Source organism: Emydura macquarii, unplaced genomic scaffold, assembly GCF_026122565.2.
Source record: "Emydura macquarii macquarii isolate MOO-44397 ecotype Brisbane River unplaced genomic scaffold, CSIRO-AGI_Emac_v2 contig_2768, whole genome shotgun sequence".
Taxonomy (NCBI): domain Eukaryota; kingdom Metazoa; phylum Chordata; order Testudines; family Chelidae; genus Emydura; species Emydura macquarii.
Window position 1 is genome coordinate 35465703 of NW_027132905.1, and position 19430 is coordinate 35485132.

At 38.6% G+C, this 19430-nt stretch overlaps 1 protein-coding gene across 1 annotated transcript in view; it reads right to left on the reverse strand.

Moving 5' to 3' along the window:
- Nucleotides 1-489: 489 nt before the first annotated feature.
- Nucleotides 490-19430, reverse strand: part of CAMTA1 (calmodulin binding transcription activator 1) — a 938867-nt gene continuing 919926 nt past the window's right edge. Inside the window, exons 22-24 of the mRNA XM_067567040.1 lie at nucleotides 16045-16075; nucleotides 9610-9791; nucleotides 490-3893 (exon numbers count right to left, since the gene is read on the reverse strand). Coding sequence (XP_067423141.1) covers nucleotides 3830-3893; nucleotides 9610-9791; nucleotides 16045-16075 — 277 coding nt within the window. The 3' untranslated portion in view covers nucleotides 490-3829. The remainder of the gene's footprint in view (nucleotides 3894-9609; nucleotides 9792-16044; nucleotides 16076-19430) is intronic.

Genomic DNA, 19430 nt, shown 5'->3' on the forward strand with positions numbered 1-19430 from the left:
GGTCTCGCAATCTATGAACATGCCTGATGGTGATTATACATTAAAAACCACAGAAAACAGTCAGGCCTGTGAATATATAGTGTACATCATCAGTAACCAGGCTGAGAGGTCCAAGTGACTTCAAGTTCTTCACTCTTCTGTTGATCATTTTGATTAGATAATGTGTTTCCTATTTCCTAGCTTCCCCTTTTGAAACAGTAGTTAATTATAGATTGTAAGGACCACATTCTCCTCTCACATGAGTGTGTGGACCCCATTGAATCCAATAGGTGCTGTACACACACTTGAGGCAGACTTTTGACTTCAAATAGTTTTTAGAAATTATGTGTGCCTTTGAAATGCAGTCAGAGATTGTGAGTTTACAAGTAGGTCTTCTAAGTGTGTGACATAGATCCATACTTTACAAGGATCTTTATAATTTCTTGAGGAATCTACAGCTTCTTATTAAAATGGAAGAGATAATGTTAAAAAAATACACTTAGTATGGGGAAATTTTCTTTGTTTTTAATTTACAGCAGAAAGAATATAAAGCATTCAGAAAACATTTTCCATATTTTAAGGGCAATTCAAAACATTTTGCATGATTCCAGCAGCTGAGTTCTTCAACAGATCCATTGATTCAGTGATGCTTTACATGCACAGTTACAAAAATAAAACTTACAAAAAAGAGACATCTATACTAGTTTTACATGCAAGTCTTGGGGACCCCCTGTTGGGCACCAACTACTGTGTGGAACTGCTGTAAGCGTGCAACCATATAGGGAGTTCATGTTATATTCTTTATTTCTTTCACACAGTATTACTTATTTCAAATGTGTTACACAAAGGAGCAATTCCATTTTCAGGAGGCAGAAGAAGGTCCTGCTCCTGGCACTTGGGAATCCCGATTATCCAAGAAAGCTGCACTTACGTATCTCCTAACAGAAATAAGTTCCACACTCAAGAAAAGGGTAAGCAGAAAAGCTTTTTCAGTCGGGAGAGTATTTTTAACTTACCCAGTGGTCACTGATACACTGAAAGATTACAACCCAATTCTGCAAAGTAGTTAACAATATACTTAACTTGAAGCATATGAATAGTCCCATTAAGTTAATGGAACTACTCATCTGTCTTAACTTTAAGCAAATGTGTAAATGTTTTGCTGAATCAGGGTCTTTATCAGTAGACACACCACGAGGCCCATGGATTTGGAAGGGTAACTTGAAATAGCTCTGTATTTTACTGAAAAGTTTTAATACAGATATAAGGGGTTAAAATGTTTCCACTGAGGTCATTACTCTTGTTAGGGAAAGATCAGTTATATTTGTCATAATGCCAGTCAAGGGGACAAACATTTTTATTTCAAAATGGCAGAGTATTTCCAGTACTAATACAGAGCATTCCAGTTCATTCCAAAGGAGTTTATTTTCATATTCTGTTCCTATTCTTTGTGTGTGGAATACTTAATGTGTAAGGTCCCATTTCAATAAACTAAATTGAGGTTATGAGGCTGCCACAGCCACAGTGTGGGAGCCAGACAATTTTTTTTTATTGAATCAGGTCAGAAAGCAGCAGTTCACAACTGTACAGAGTTCTGATAACGAGCTATATAGTACATATATTGTAATTCAATGCTGGCAGTGAAAGGAAGTAATTAAAAACCAGGTACATTTATAGAAAAGGCACCAAGAGCACTGACCCCCGTTTTTTGCCACAATCTTTGTGTTTATTCTTCTTTTAAAGACACCAGTTTAAAAGCTTCTCATTTGTGAATATTTTTAGGCTTCACAAAAAGCCTTGAGTTTAAACATTTTAGTTGGTGGCCAGGATCAAGTAAGAGCAAGTATTCGAAAACTAACCATTTAAAATGTACACCAACCATTTGGAAATTTTAAACTGGCATTAGCAACATCAACTCCCAGAAGCAGTTTCTGATTTCAGCTACACCGTGTAAATCCTGAGTAACTGCACTGACTGCAGGAGAGTTACTCCTGATATATACTGATGTAAATAAAATCAGGCAGGCCCCTATTGTCTAAACTTCATGACAATTTTAATTAGCATTTTAATTTTAAAAGTATCTGATTTCTTTGGCTCCTCACTATGTAGAAATAGCAATATACCATGACACCCCTACAAGACCAGTTTGCTTCTTTTAAGTTTTACTTATTTTTACTTTTTAAAATTTTTGTGCATTTTTATTACATTTTCTGACTTCCAGCAGGAGATATGAAAATGTGAAACATATTTTCTACTTTCATACTATTTCTTTTTTCAGTTTATGTTCATTCTAAGTGTTCTTTATTGGAGTGAGTGTATGGTGTTAAGCTAGATACGTTTTTGTATTCTTATGATTATCTGCTTTGCAAAAGTAACTTAATTTTCTTAAGCAATATTAGCATTCACATTACTTGGCACCATTGGCAAAAAATAAAAATTAAATTAAATTAAAAAAACAAAACAAAACAAAAAACCTCCTGGTAGCCAAAACCAAATGTAAACATATCCTTTTTTTAGTAATGTTACTCTGCCTTTTTTCCTAAGTCTAAATACAGTAGCTCTTTTTTTTTTTTTTTTTTTTTCAGTTTATCATTCTTTAGCAAAATGTTCTTCTAAAGAACATTTAAAATAAAGTTTCTTATAGTGAAATAAAGTTTTTGTTTCATTTTACAGACCATAGCCACTAATGCTTTGCTTTTTTCATTTCTTTTTCTTGAATTCATGCACATATCTCTGTTTTAATATATACAATATGTACAAACAATACATCCACACTCTCTTCGCTCATTCAGACAAAACTATACAAATAATAATTTTATCTTGCCAAGTTATTGACCCTTTGTGAATAAAATATTTAGTAATTAATCAATATATTCCCTTTCAAATATTATTTCTCATTTTCCATTTCTACCTTCTATATTTACAGAAACTGCCCAGATTTTGATGAAATAGCCAAAATAAAAAAATTTACTGGCCAGGATGGAGCACCACTCTGATCTTTAGGTGGCATAAATGTCCAGGCAACATATATAGGTGACTGCTCATAACAAGGTTACTTTTTAAAAAAAAAGCGCTACATGCATTACAAACTATTTTAAGTAAATAATTAAAATATCACATGAAGGTAAGGCCAGAAAATAAAGTGCTGAATATGAGGAAAAAGTACATGACAATTGATATACTTGCAGGTTCTAGAAAAAATACCAAAAAGGAACTTTTTAAAACTTGTTCAAACTGCTCTCTTTATTTCCCATGCATTACCCGTTTGCCTCATACACCAGCCCACTCTGTAAATTTCCACGGGATGTATTAAAAACCTGCAGATTTAAAAAGTTGCATTAAGTGTGCTGTAGAGAGATTCAAATAAAAAACAAAGGACAGAAGTGCAAAGGAAATGAGAATGCATGTACCCAATAAAGATTTACTGATCTAAGCCCCTCCACTGAATCTTGAAGCTTCAGTTTCTTGAAGATGATTGACAGGAGCAGGAATAGCATTCTTGTGTTGCTTGTGCATTCCCACCTTTTCTTAACAATATTTTTGGTATATTTGTACAGTTCCACACGTTTTAATACAGCCCTATATGAAAAGGATAATTAATCACTTCTTTCGGAGAGAATGAAGCACCTCACATATTCCTCCTGGTGTCTTTTTTTCCTATGATCCAACAGAAGATTGAGTTCCAAGATGTCTTGCTGAACAAATTAAAAGTTGTCCATGAAAGTGCAAATGCAATGACCAAAACATTACTGTTAAAATCCTGCAGCTGAGATTCCCAGAACTGCAGTGGGTTTTTGTTGTTGCATGTCTCTGCTAAAAACAGAAAATGAAAACAGTCTGAAAAGCAATGTCACATTGCTACGGGATGCTGCTGTGTATCTTCAAGTTCCTTGGCCTTTTTCAATTCTTTCACTCTGAAACAATAAAAAGGCCCAGTATAACATTTCTATTGTAAAAGAATTTCAACAGGCAAATGTCAATGGGATTCCTCACTACAACTTCCAGTATGAAGTTAGCCATCGCCCTAAGAGTATCAATAAGAAAGAATCTCCTGATACAGTAAACAATTAGGAACTAGGGAGAAGTGGAGAGAAAAGTCATTCAGAAGGAAGAATTCACCTTTCACAACCCATTTCTTGACAACTTTACTTAATATCTGAATTCAGTCTACTATCAAATAATCTTATCTAATTCCTTGTCTTTTATGACTGCTTTTCATCAACTGCTTTGCTGCTGCTGCCCCATGTACCAGATAATTTGAGCAAAATGCACTTTCTGTGCTGCTCCCTTTTCTAAGTAGGACACTGAATATGGACAGATGCTACTGCACACAGCATCGTGGGTGAACAGATTTATTCCAGCCTTCCATGGCAAAGGTCTACTTAATTTATACAGTACCTTAGGTTAGTACAATACATGAATGTGTATGGAATTTATACTGGCATCATTGAAGCTTAGCAGATATGTTACTTAAACATACTGTCTCGGTCTCAACATCAGCATCTGAATACTCTGGTTACTTGTAAGACATTTATTTGTATCTTCCTAACCCTGAGTCAGGGACACAGTCTATCTATGGAGACTGAGCTTTCATGTTCAAATTTCTGCGGGTGGATGAAAGGGGCTACTCCTTGTATTGACTCAGTAAAGAACATCTAGAGGCTACAGTTAGGACTTTAGAAATACAAGTATAATTCATTCATTGATTTGGGTAGCACCTATCATCATTGGAGCTAGGTGCTCATTTACAAAGCTGTAGTACATTAGTTAAGTAAAATTATGAAAGCATTGGAAATTTAAAAACTAAACAAATATAACTTGTGTCATGCCAAGAAGCCCATTGGCCCAGCTATTTGGCTAATATATCCTTCCTTTTTGTTGCTATGACACTTTACTGAGGCTTCCTTAAAGTGAACTAAATTAACAACTGCAGCCACCCAGAGCTGACCTAGGATATGACAGTCAGGGCTTTATAAAGGTGCTCAGTAAGGAATCCGGACTCAAGGGAGAAAGTTTGAGTCTCAGTCATCCTTAGGGAGGTAAGGAGTTTCTAATGCATCGCGATATAGCTTTTGTCTCCACTATGTATAGTTCAGTCCAACTCTTCTTAGTGAAACAAAGCACTGAATGTCAAGAAGAAGAGAGCTGCATAGTTTTTTGTTCTGGAATAGAGGATAGAGGTGAGATAGCTCATTAGGACTATATAATTGTAAATAAATGTAATTGAGACTCTACTCTTTATTATGACCTACATAATTCGGTTAAATAATTTTAGACATTATAGCTAGTCAAAGACACATTTCCATGAACCATCACAATGGATTAACTCCAGTTCAGAATGAACATTATGTTAAACACAGATTTCAGATGCAGTGTATTAGAATAAGCTACTTTATACAGCATCACATCTATATGGGAAAAAACCTACCTGACTCTGCATGTCCTTGCTCCTTTATTGTGAGGGTAGGTTTCCCCCAAAGGGTTGTGATATGACCCAAAGTAGAAGGATTTAGCAGAGCACATAGTTTGTTAATATATTAATTTCTTAAGCTAACTGTAGACACCATAAGGATATAAATTCAGAGGTGCTTTGTGAAGTGTTGTAAGTTTCACATCTGTGAGTGAGTATAAGAGAGTCCAACTAAATCTGAATGAATGTAACAGAGCCATAGTTTAGCATAATTTAGATGTTATGGGGATAGCAGAGAGGAGCCCAGCAGAAATAGCAACTAACAAACAAGTGTAAGTTAAAGTAGGTTATCCACCACTACACTATCTTTTGGCCCCCTACATCAACTTAGACTCCTTTACTGGGACATACTGATGTGTAACTGATACAAACTTTCACATCTCTGAATTTGGCCCAGTGATCATATGTTTCAGCTGACCTGATCTAGAATAACTTTGCATGTGAACCTGTGTAGAAATGTAGCCAACAAGGAGCTATTTGATGTTTATAACTATGTGTTTTAAACTAGTTTTCAGCTCAACCACAGCTCTAGCACTCAAGGACAGCTTGTAAGCCTGGGGGGCATGAGCTCCAGAAATGAATGAATGGATCACACTGGTCAGTACACATACACTTAGAACGTTACTACTTGGCTTTGTTTTACTGAAGTGTTTGAGAAATCTATGCTTGGGAGGATTCAGAGTGTGGGTATTGCTTACCAAAAATGAAAACAGGATCTGCAGTATTGCATCATGTGTGGCTTGACTCTGAAGCCCTGTCTACACTAACAATGTGAACTATGGCTGAAAGTGGCATCTCAATCCCACTTTCTTAAACACTAAACAGTTTTGGCTGGCACCCGTATAAGTCCAGGCAACCCCACTATCGTAAAACAATTATTCAATTTTGTAGTGTAGTCAAAGTGAAAGACATGTCAAAGTCTAGCTTTTCTGCTGTAAGAGACCTAAGGTGAAATCCTGGCTCCACTGAAGACAATGGCAAAACTCCCATCGACTTCAATGGATCCAGGAATTCACCCCAATTGTTTTTCTGAAGTTAACTGTAGGTGGGACGAATTCTCCCTTCTGTATCATATGGAAGTTACTCCCCATTCTCTCTTTGCAGCTCAGTGTGGTTCTTATGCTAATTATCTGGTGGTCCTGTTCTTGTATTACAGGATATATGTATTCAAAACCAGTAGATACTGTATTTACAATCCATAACACAAACTCGGAATATTCTTAATTTGTTAAAATTTATGCTTTCTATCTTTCTTTCTTTGCAGCAAGAAAGTGAAGTTACTCCTCCCTAGATGTGCACTAGTTCACATTTAATATTGAGGCTAATCACATATATGCACAAGATATCACCTACGATGCAGGACAGGCAGTGCAACTTTTGCATTTTTCAGTTGCACCACTTACTGTAATATAAAATTCACCTGTTATTATTATAGGTCTCTCATTGAGAACATGCACAATTGGTAAGCTGGTGGCTCTTTCACTGATACATGCTGTATCCATGTTTAGCACTTCAACATGCAAGTCTACACTAACAGCACATTTTTGCTTGAAAAATGCAAGACATGCTTTGCTGCCAACTTCAATCTAGGACATGCAACATCTGTACTGGTGCAGACCTGTTTAACTGGAATACGCATGCTAATGCAAGTTGATTACCATAGCATTCAATATTTGCACTAGTACAGATCCTGTTCACAAATATGCAACACCTTTCTTGGTCAAATGAGTCCTGTACTGGTTACAAGTTTTGTAGGCTTGTACAAATTTTGGAACTGCAGCGTTGATTGTTGCTTAAACACAAGCACATACCATTCCCAAGTTTCCCAAGTATGAAATACAAAACAATGGTGTGTTTATTAGTGAAAGATGCTGCAGAGTGCACAATTACTTTCAAACACAGACTGCATGTGCTTCACAACCTGGTATTCCAAAGCATTTGGAAAATGACTTAAAGATGATGATAATGTTAATACATTTTGAATTTGCTAATTGTTTTCCACATAGTCCATAGACGTGAGTGTGTGTGTGGTGGTGGGGGGGATAGCGAGGGATGGAGAGTATGGTTGTACAGATAGTTATTTATTTGTTATAATATTCTGCATGTTAATCCAAAGAATAAACAGTATCAAAATTGTGATACAGACAGCCATCAAGAAGATAAATTTTAAGGCTGATGTTCTGTCTTTAACTCATAAATAGAAAAGCAGGACCCAGGTGAAATACCGAGTACAAAGTGGTTCCTTGGCTGGCACAGAGCTACTGAAATGAGTCTGCATGGGTTCTAAGTGGCCCATTGCAGCTAGAATGTAAACTGAAGTACCCTTGAGGCTGCTCTTTTTTATAGTGGGGACTGGGCAGGTCTACAAGTTTGGATGACACAGAAATGGCATTAAGATCCCTCTTTTCTCCAGTCCTGTGCCAACTACAAAAATGAAGAAACAGAATCAGGACCATGGTTATCTTTGGATCCATTCTGAGCTGTTTTTAAAGTATGTTTGAAACAAGACAGCCATATTTTTTCTTAAAGGTAATTTAAAATACTTATTGACCAAATAGCTTGAACTGCTCTGTCAAGTGAACCTGAATTCATGTTTCTGAACTGACTTTTTTTTTTTTTTTGTCCAGTAGCCTTTTCAGTTTGTCACATAAAAGGTGCACAAGGCAAGTCCATCAGAAACCCCCGTGGAAAGTGTACTCTTGTGACCACCAGCAGCAGCCTCTACTCCAGTTTAATACATCCATAATTAAAAAAAAAAAAATCATTTCTTGCTCAGTGCCACTTTTATTTGGTGACGTTTTTACGGTGATATAAGCAAGGAGACGTGGCCAGCTGCGTTTAAAAAAAAGAAACAACATTTTCAAAGTGTGGTTAAACAGAACATGATTCCAAGATGAATTCTTGGATAAATTATAATCCCTGTAAATAGACATTCATAATAGCAGTGCTGCTCACAGAGCTTGCAAGAGAGCGACAGCTGGTGCTGCCTTTACTGCAAATAGCCAGAAAATTCTCTGCACCTTGTTTCATATCTTTCCATTTTTAATTTCAGGTGAGGAAGGGAGCTGAGGTCTGGGGAGGGCTTCCTTACTTTGCCACCATTAGCAACCTGACAGGAACAAAAGAACTGCACCAGATTTTTATAAAATGAAGGAGGCTGTTGCCCCCAGAAAATGACTGCTCCCAGAGCAGACTCCAGATACTGACACCTGTGTCTGTACCTTAAGTCAGGGCAGACCTTGACAGGGCCTGTAACTTGTCTCAGCTCCATTTACCTGTTCTCATTAGTTAAGGGCACTTTTGAAAGTGCCCCTTAGTGCTCTGATGTGGCTGACCGGGCTGTTCAAGTGAAGTCCTGCAGGTGCTGAAATGTGAACCTGGTAGCCTATAGAACTTTCATCAGGAAGAGCTGCTATACTGTTGCATTAGCTGCTGTGAATGGTGCACAGAATTGGGAAGAAGGTGAATTTATTTTCTCATGTTTCTACATGAGGGAGGGCCCCAGTGGTAAAGGCTCCACTGGAGACCTCTGCATCACACATTTTGGCCAGAGGCCATGCTGGCCACCTCCAGGTACAGGGTCATTCTTCACCAGTGAGTGAAGGGCAGCTGGACTGAGTAAGCTAGTCTGACAGGGAATATCACTGGTCACAGTTTATGGTGTCCTAATAAGTTAACTTTGGGGTTTTGTTATTCTATATGGGAAGAACAGAGCTTTTGAGCTGTGACTCTTTGATGTGTAAGGATCACAAACAATCCCACAGCTCCCTAATTGTCCCAGCTAGACAGTCTCATGACCTTTGGATTTTGTTACTTATACAAATACCATTAAGGAAGTTGCATTGTTATGTGCTGAAGCAATGTAGTAAGCAACAGCCCTGAAAGCCAGCAGCAGTTTATATTGTATTATTTCCCTCAAATTTCAAATGAGAATTTGTGAGCAAATAAATTAGGCCTATTTAGAAAAATTACAGCAGACAATAGCTTTATGGGTAAAGCGTAAGGCAAAGCTGTTTCATAAAAATTACTCTAAAATGCCCAGCCAGGGAAATGTTCAATGAATCAGTGAGTTGACAGCAAATAAGTTCTGGCAATGCTGGAAGTCAGTAATATAAAGGACAGGGTGAATTAGAGCCACAGAAGGCTTTTTAGGCAGTTACCTGTTGCTCTGAGAGCTGAACTGGCTTGTGTGAAATTTAGGAAATGGGAGCTCTTGCCTTTTTCCAGATATCTCATTTGGGTTGCAAAACAAAAAAGACAGAAAGGCCCAATAAGAACAACACCCCAGAGCATGCGGCCTGCAATTTAACACACACATTTGTGCTCCAAAAACATTCCGCCCCTGCAAAAGGTAAACGAAAAAAATTACTTTGGAAACGTTCATTGCAGCCACCTTGACACATGCCCCCACATCATGTTTTCCTCCCATCATCCTTACATTGGATAACTTAGGAGAGGGCTTTGTCTCCTCCCCCAGCCCTTCCCCCATTTTTAATGTTACTATAATGATACATAAGAAATTTAATACAATGGCTGCTGCATAGCACACATTTCCTGCTTCTACTAAAAGAACCCTATGTGTACAAGAATGGGACAGACTGTATCTTTGAACTCCTGGGGGAAGGACTGACCTGCAGAGAGCAACAGAGGACATTTTATGTGGTTGTTCATTCAGGTATGAAATAAAGAAGTTGTACTTACCAAAGTAATTGACATCACATGGTACATATAACCCTCCCAAAAGCAGAGAACCACACTTAACCAATGGGATGAAGTTTTTGAAAGGATGCTGCCATAAATGAATTTATTCCTCGTTATTAATGTTTGTTTCCTTGGTAACTTTGCTTGTTCTGCCCAAGAAAATGGGCTAGAACCTTTGTTGTGAGCGGAAAGTTTAGCCACTACAGCAGTTCAGAAAGATCTGACTGTTATGAACACCAGCTCCTCAGAATTATGGGAGAAGTAGTAACCGGAGCACCACACATCTCTGTGTTAACTAGCTGCATCCTGCGCTTGTACTCTGAACAAAACTCCCAGGTGGGAGGTTAATAGGGGGTTTAAACAAAAGAGCAAGTCAACATTTTATACATTTTGGGGAGAGTAGTAGAGATTCAGCATAGCTGAAATCTCTCCACGGTTCCTCTCCAAGGTTCCTTTGGAATTAAAGGTGCTACTAATTTACTAATTGTAGGTTATTATTATCAGTTCCTTCTGAAACAGCATAACATCCCTGCTGCCAGTTAATAGGGACTAACTCAGGGCCTTTGACATCTGCAGCTTTCATACTTAAATCCCACCCCCAAAAAAATCAGTCTGCTGTTGGAAATCTCAAATATTTGATCCAGGCAATTCTTTGGGAGAACACCTCCCCTTTGCCTTTTTTGATAATAAAACATCATAATATAAACTAAAAATCGGTCAGTGTGTTGTCACTCTGCGTGCAACTTAAATGTGTGTGTGCGCGCATGCATGCATTCAGCTTGTGGGGTGTGTCAGTTTGTGCATGTCAGTGTGTGTACGAGTGCTGGTGCAATGTGTGGTGTTTACATGCACAGATATATGCACATTTCCAGCAGTAAAGAATGAGTAATTGGTTATATAGTCTCTTAGATTTCAGTAGAGTGGCAGGCAATACCCCTTGCAGCAATTCATCACTTACACATTTTCCAAATATACAGAAAAAATAATAGTACAGGTTTAAGCCCAGTGCAATGAGGATAAGAAGCAGAAACTGTGGTTTATTGTGAATAATGAGAACTGTGCATTTGGAATGATTTCTGATGCATCATGCTAAAATGAGTTCACAGTCCCTTTGTGCACATAACCCATTATTCATTGAAAAACTGGTTGATTTAAAATCATTACTGGCTGTACTTTTCTGTTTCACATTCTTTAATTATTTGTGTTCCAGTGGAGCCCAAAGGCCCCAAATCAAGGATTTGGCCCCACTGGGCTAGACACTATACACATATGTACAAAGACACAGTCACTGCCTCAAAAATAACAAGAGAACTGACACGGGGTATAGGGAACACAATCAAATGTGGACTATTTGTATATACATATATTCATTTGCAATTTATTTTTTCTATTATTATAGATGAAGTACCAAGTCTCTCTGCACCTCAAACTAGACATCATATAATGGTTAGTTTCTTACGTGTGTCGTATCAGAGTTAGGTCTTGAGAAAAATCTCTGAACATCTGCTGCTTCCTTACTACTCAGATGTCAGGGATTGTTATATTTTATTTACTTTATATAATACACATGAAGCCATTTACAACTATAGAATAAACAGATTTCTTTATTTTATTTATTTAAATGGGCTATGAACTATCACTGTAAATCATAGTGGTCAATGGAGAAACGAGCCACTGAATGGGAAATGGGCAAAAAATCCACTCACATCTGATGTATATTAAAAGGTGGGAAGTGTTAAATTGTGCTACCATTCTTGTAACAGAATACAAGAATATTTAATTTAGACAATTTTTCATTAATTTCAGGTAATTGCACTGCAACTTCAGAGCACATATTTTTAATATTTGAGGCCTCAGCCTTTTACTATATTGCAATATATCCGACTGATGCAGAGAGACAATGAAATCATATACAATTCAAATAAAAGCAAAGCAATTGATGTTCCTGGCTGCTTTTTCGTCTTATAATCATGCTATTTAACTATTTCCTACCAGTGAGTAAATGTAAGAAATTTGATTCCCATCCATCCTACTATATATAGCCTATGATAAAACCTGCAAATTGTACCTTCAGAAATTCCTTCCTGTAGTTTCTGATATGCCCTACAATCCATTTAAGCTGCAACAATAGCAAGAGAAGTCCATTTACAGATAATATTGAATTCTTGGGCAGCTGCACAGCACCATACTAAAATCCTAAGGGCAGATCCACAGCCATAGCTCTACTGATCTGTCCCCCCAATCTCTCTCCCTTTGAAATTTCTGGGTCTTTATTCTCACTATTGAACATAAACACCTAACATACACTCTCCCATTTTAAGTTTCCATACGTAACCTTGACAAAAGAATAAAGTCGTCTTTACATAAAGGGCACTTTATTCTGGTGCTATGTATTTTACAGAATGTTCACTATTACACATCACAAGCAATCAGGAAACTATCAAGTCTCCAAAATGCAAAGGTCTCACCTATAGAGTCCTCTCAGCAGGCTCTTTTAATAGTGCAGACCATGCAAAATGTATTGGTTTCAGGTTATCTTGAGACTGCAGCATGCATGTATTCTTTTAGGAGTCCTGTCCTTGGATGGAAAGACATGATTGCACAATTTCTTTGTTCCCTTCTCAATTCCTAATGTGTGTCCTCTCATGCTTTCCTTTTCAGCTTTGAATCTGACTGGCTCATTCTAAGACATGAAAGTGTAAGTCTCATAATTTTTACTATTTCTAGAACAATGAAATTCTTAACACTTACTTCTGCTACAGATCAAATACTTAAAAAAAAATTAAGGTAATGATAAGCTCCTTTTGTTCTGTGTTACCTGTGTGCATAGTTGGGGAGCTGGAAAGAAATCTTTCAGAACATCAGAGCCTGTTCTACAGGAAGAAGTGCAGTTTGCATGAGAGTCCTTTGTGATTTCAGCAACAGCTCAGCAAGTGAATTTAGTAGGTAACCTATGTCTCTTCTTGTCTGCAGGTGACAAGAAAAGCAGAAGACTGGAGGGGGTAATGGTATGGGGGAACGGGAGTTAAAGAGCAATTAATTGAAGAGGATGAGGACTCTGAAAGGCAGCAGGAAAACGGATAGTGGAAGAGGAGTTTGGAGGGGAAGCAGAGTTTTTTGAATAATGAATTGTTTGCAATTATTCTCATCCTTGCTGCATCTCATAACACAGGTCTTTGTGCCAAGCAGCACACAGATATGTAGCTACAAAAACATACACAGGCCCAAAACCTTCCAGCCACAGGACTAACCCAGACAGATGTTAATAAGAAAGATGGGGAGGTCCCCTATTTAATTCAGAAGCGTGCACTGGAAAGGAACACTGAGTGTTCCAGCTGGCAGGATTCCCACTAGGGTACTGTCTCTGCACTGTTTTCTAGACGCCGGATAAATGGAGAACCCTCTTCGCTTCCCACCACTGGAAGGAAGGATAAAGCCACCTCCCTGTCTCTTCCCCAACTTCAACTTATAGATTCTTTTCCCCTAAGTTTTCTGTTTCTCTGGAAATGATTGAGCATCTTCAGAAACACAGATGCAATGTTTAGTTGCTGCTGAGCGGAAAGGAGTCTCTCTCCTTCCTTTAGCCTCTCCCCTCTACTGCTCAGCAGGAGCCTTCAGAAGCAGCACAATGAAACTGAAGATTCTAGCCAAGCATCCTAGTAGCTGTTCAGGAAACCATCAGGCAGCAGTGACACTGTGAGGAGACTAGGAGTCAGGATGTCTATGTTGTATTCTGAGCTCTGGAAGGGAGTGTGTGGAGAACAGAAGTCAGAGTGATTCTCATTGACTGGTGCAGTCATTTACACCAGTGTAAAGTGAATATAAAATGATGCTATTCCCATCTGTGAACATTTTACACCAATGCAACAGACAATCAGGCCCTGGAAGGCAGGATTCTTAGATTCTGTTCCCAGCTCTAATGGGAGGATGGAGGGATCTGGTGCTTTCTTTAGTCTCTCCTGCCAAGCATGTGACAAGGATATGATTTTTTTTTCCAGAGAGAAAGTAAGGCCAACTTGTGTTTGCACCAAAAAAAGGAACATAAATATATTTCTACATTAAGAAAAAAGGTCAGCACTTTTACTTATATTATTCATCCTTGCAATTGATGAAATGCTGATTTGTTGAAAACAAATTAGTGTTTCTAAAAACAATTTATTGTAATTTCTCTTTTTCAATACTAATAGCTCAGGCTAATATTTTCAAAGGGGCTGTTGGGAGATAGACACCCACCTCTCATGTTTGAAAATCCCAGCCTCAGTCTGCAGAGAGCATTACAAAAGCAATTAATGTGCTGATCCTTTAGTTAGGAAGTAAGGCAGGGAAAAAGCTGTACTAATTCTGAATGCTTTCTTAAATTAGTCTGCAGAATGTGTAAAGCACTTCACTGTGAACTGGACTTCATTTCCCAAGAAAAAAACAAGCTGTGCTGAATGATAGCTTTGTGGCATATCAGTATCTGTGAAACTGTCTATAAATGGTGGTAAGATTCTCCTTCATCAAGACATCATATCAGAGAACTCAGACCTAGAGAAATGGCTCAATGAAGGGATTTGGGTCCACCTGAGGTTAGATCTCCATTTCAAAGGATTCAGATTTCATGAGGAAAGAAATCAAATTACTCTTCCTATAAATGTGAATAGAAAAGACATTTGCAAGAACTGGCACCAGAAGTCTCATGATTCTGCAAAAAATTCAATAACTGGTTTTTTGTTAGGATCAATAAGTAAGTCAGTAAGAGACAGGGCCACACCACACTCAGTAATAACAGACAGAAGTTAAGGTTAATTCACAAAAATTAACCCTGCAACTGGTAGAGAGCAATTCATGGTGACGTTTTCCATTCATTACCATGTTTGTTATAAGATATGTGCATGCCATAGTCTAGCTAGCCTCCCCACTAGACTTTTACAAAATATGACTTTTGCAGCTTTTTGCCTAAGAAAAATAGCCTTTGTCCTACACTGCACTGTCAAACACTTGAACTGTGCTGTCTTGCTGGGAGCTTTTGTGCATATGGTTTTTAAGGCAGTAGTCCTCTTCTCCATCACAGGAACATAATGACTGTGGTTCTTCCACTGTGGGAAAAAATCTCAGCCTCATTTTTGCCCTTTCATGGACAGCACCCAGTTTGTTGCATCACTGGGTTGATGAGAATTTCTGTACCTGTGTAGGGACCTTGCACAACTGCAACTCTTATTCAGATCATTGTAACGTCACCAGCTTCTCTTTTCTATTTTCATTTCTCTCTCATTTTAAATATCAGCTGAGAAAGGAGAATACCTGCAAAGCTGGCTCTGGCTGGGCAGCCAGGAGTGTAACTTATCTAATACTGCTTCCTAGGAAGAGGAAAACTAAAGCTTAACCATTTTAGAAAATTGAGGGGAGAGCTTCTTTCTATCACTACAGCTCAGTCAGAAAATACAAAAGGAAATCCATCTAGTGTAGGCTAAACCTACTTAGGTGCTCACCGAGATTACGCTAAAATATAATGTTAATGCTGCAACATTCTAATTATGAAGGAAGTCATCATCCAGTTAACATGTGTCAGTGCAGACCTATTCCAGTTTCAAAAATCTATTAAGAACAGCCATTTTGGATACTGTAAAGTTCCAACCAATACCAATTTCTAAGCATGCCCAGTGATGGATATAAAAGTCCTTTTTTCACTTATTCATGCATTTGTAACATCTACTGCAGAGTTCTGTCCTGTTGTGAAAAGCAGCAGTGTTAGTAATTGCAACAGGGTTAGTTTATACAGTATTTTGTTTCATATAATTAATGGATGTGAAACTTACTGGCATATCTAGGCTGCAGCCCCATGCAAGCAAGCAGAAAGCAATATATTTAAAATGGAATAGAGAGAGAAACTGGCTAGCAGGTAGCTAACTCACCCTTTTGTACAGCCTATGGTCCACCAGAGGGCTTCAGATAGCAAAACAATACCAAAGAGCTATTAGCACACACATGGCATCAAAGAGTCCTTAAAATAGCTTCACTTCAATGGAGAGAAGACAAAGTGTTTCTATTTGCCTGGAGAGAGAAGGGCCCACTCCCCAGATGCTGCCTGTGTGATTCCCTCTTCACCAGGCAGCAGCAGATCAGAGTGCAGGGTAGTAAAGTTCAATACAAAGTAAAATAAAGACAGAGTTATTCTGGTGGAATTTCCAGCCCTACCCTATCTTCCCTTGCATGACAGGCTGTCTCCTATCTCAGTCCTAAATTTACAGAATAAAACAGGACTATAATCCAGATGTTAATCACATAATTGGCCTACCAATGCCACACAGATACCTTACAAAAGATCAAGTTTTAAATATAAACCAAAGGAAAAGAAAGAAAATGGAATGTTATCAGTTTACCATGTGGATTGCAGGTGGGCATTGATTCAGTTAAGCCAGTCCAGTTAGAGCTGACATTGGCTCCACCTTTCCTGGTAGCACTAAATCAATAATATTTATGAATCATTGACTAGCTGAGGATGGCTGGTGAGTTATTAAATATGCCAGCCTTTAATTTTGGTTTCACGCAGGGACACTGTGCTGGAGGGCAGGTCAACAAGCAGAAGGTATTACTGCAATCTACACTAGCCTGAGAACTTAAGAGTCAGTCACTAGCTAACATGCCTTGGCATTACCCACATTCACAGCTGTACATCTCTTGAAAGGCCTTGAATATTGTCTCATGCTCCATCATAAATGCCTTCAAGGTAAGACATGCCGATACCATGTTTTTCTGCACATTCCTGAAGATATGTAACAGATAGACAAATAAGTATTTTTCCAAGATCTATAGTAATCTCTGCATCTCCTATCTGAAGAGTCATTGTCATAGATGAATGTACAATATCTGTTGATGGATGTCTATTTTTGTCTACATGATGCCTGCCCATATTCATATGCATATATCTTAGCAGACATGAGTCCCAGCTCCAAAAAAGTCTGCCTTCATCCAACAATGCATACTTAACTGAAACTCACATTTCTCTCTTTCTATTCTATGCAATGTCCATATATCAGTTACCAAGGTAACCAAACCAACTGTAAGTGTCTTTCACAAACTGACCCAGAGGCATCTGAACTGTTGTCTCTGAAATTGCAGTAAGTGAAAATTCATGAATACAAGAAACTCCAACTAGCAGTCCTTAAACACACTGGGTCAGATCCTTCGCTGACATAAATGGGCTTTGCTCCACTGATGATCTGAGCCAATGATAGATCTAACAAAACACAAGAGGTGCCTTAGAGCTACTTTGGATCCTGACAGAAAGGGACTTTTCATAATGTACTTAAACAGATTTAGACAAAATATTAGAGTCAGATGGTTACCACAAGAAAGCCAATGGAAAGCACATAACTGAATCTTGCTTAAAGAGAACAGAATAGTATCTTAGCAAGAATTATTTCCAGGATCCAGTTCTAATATCTAGATGGGGCCAACAGAACTAGGTTAAAGCGAATTTTTAAAAATGCAGAATTAGCAGATGTTCACTCACAAGTTAATCTTCTGCAGCTGAAGAATTCACTGGCTTTGACACTTAGTTTGATAGCTCTATGCCAAGGCCTAGGTTTCTTTCCTTCCTCCCTCCTCTCCCCCCGCAAATTAGCTGATTTCTAGTAAGTCTCAATGTCCTTATACTCCTAAACTTTCTCTGTTTCCGTCTATCACTTTTTTCTTTCTCTCTAAGGTATTCATAGAGCATCAATCATCACAGTATCTTGCATGCTGATAAGAATTCTCAGAGGCAAAAGAAGCGGCCTCATCATGTCATTTTAGAGCTGCAGATGCCACTGCTCACATTTCCCACCCCATCACCCAGAGCAGTAAGGAAAGTCTGTACTTCAGAATGTGCTGGCTCATCCCCTGTGATTCTCACTGGAGCTAGGCGCCTTCTCTTTCTTTCTTAATAAAAAGTTGCTGATGAACTCACTTTTACATTTTTAAGGGAATAAAATCAAATTTAATAATTCTACTAATAAATCTGGTACATTCCCAAATTCAACAAAAAATACCCAACATCCTCACTGTCCTATTATGTTTGTGTCCTTTTCAGGCCACGGTTTTTGTGCAGAATCCTTACGTTGCTTCACTGAGTAATGATGTTTTGAAACTTTTGTTTATAATTTTCTCCAATGCCAGGATGCCTCAAGGTAAACCCCTTACGTAAATGACAATGTTAGCAATAAGGAAATAGGATTGTTAAACCTTTGCAATTGCCCAGGGCCTTGCACACTCGCAGCAGAAACACGTACGTGACAGACAAAGGATGTGTGCACATTTTCAGTTCAGAAGGGGGAACATGGTAATTTGGGAAACATGATCAGCTCTTCCTTGGAAATGGAGTCAAGAATTTCTTTTTGTTTAATTCCACCAAGAATTAGGGATTAATTCCAAAACAACCCGGATTTCTATTGCAAAGCAGTGCATTAGCCCTCTGGACTCAGAGAAGGGATTGCTCTCCAGATGGTACATGAGCACAGAGCAGTAAGCTACAGCCAAAGTGTCTGGTGCAGGAAGAGATTTGTTTTCTGGGTCACAGTGATTTTCCCTCCCCTTCTCATTTTTTAAAAAAAAATTTTGTTTACAAGCAACCAAGATCTGACTCCCTCGGTCTACACACATCTATAGTGACCCCACCTTACCAGGCCTTTCAAGGAATTGAGCCCTAGGCACAGGAAAGCACCACTCCTTCATGGGCCTGAGGTACATATGAGTATGCAGGAGCCAAGCAGAGGCCGACAGAAGGAGAAGGGTCAAGGACGTGAGAAGCTGCCAAAGCTGCACAACAGATAGGCCAAGTAAAAGATTACTTTATTGAAAAGCCTGAGAACAGTAGTCCAAGTATTTGGCTCACTGCTGGGAGATTCTGCACTATCTATGGCTAATTTTAGGGGACCCTTTTTGTATGTGCAAGTGTTCACATGGGGGTATCGAAGTCGGCCAAACACAAAAATCCCTTGCAGCTCGGCTCCACTGGACATGGGGATAGGCTCACATAGCTTCTATGTGAAGTGCTCTGCCTTCCAGGTGATCTGAGGGGATCTATAGTTTCCAAGCCCTGTACCTGTTTCATAGGGGGCAGGCCTGTCTGAAGAATGATCAGGTGGACATTTGAGTTCCTCTCTACCTGCTCTGCTGTAGTGAGGGACAAGCCAGCCATGCTCTTTGACATGGTGTGTCAACTTCAAGAGCACTTGCAGCTACTTTAGAAACCTAGAGTAACCCCTCTCGCATTTCGTCTGCCACTTGCCATGGGAACCTACAAGGCAACAAGCCACTG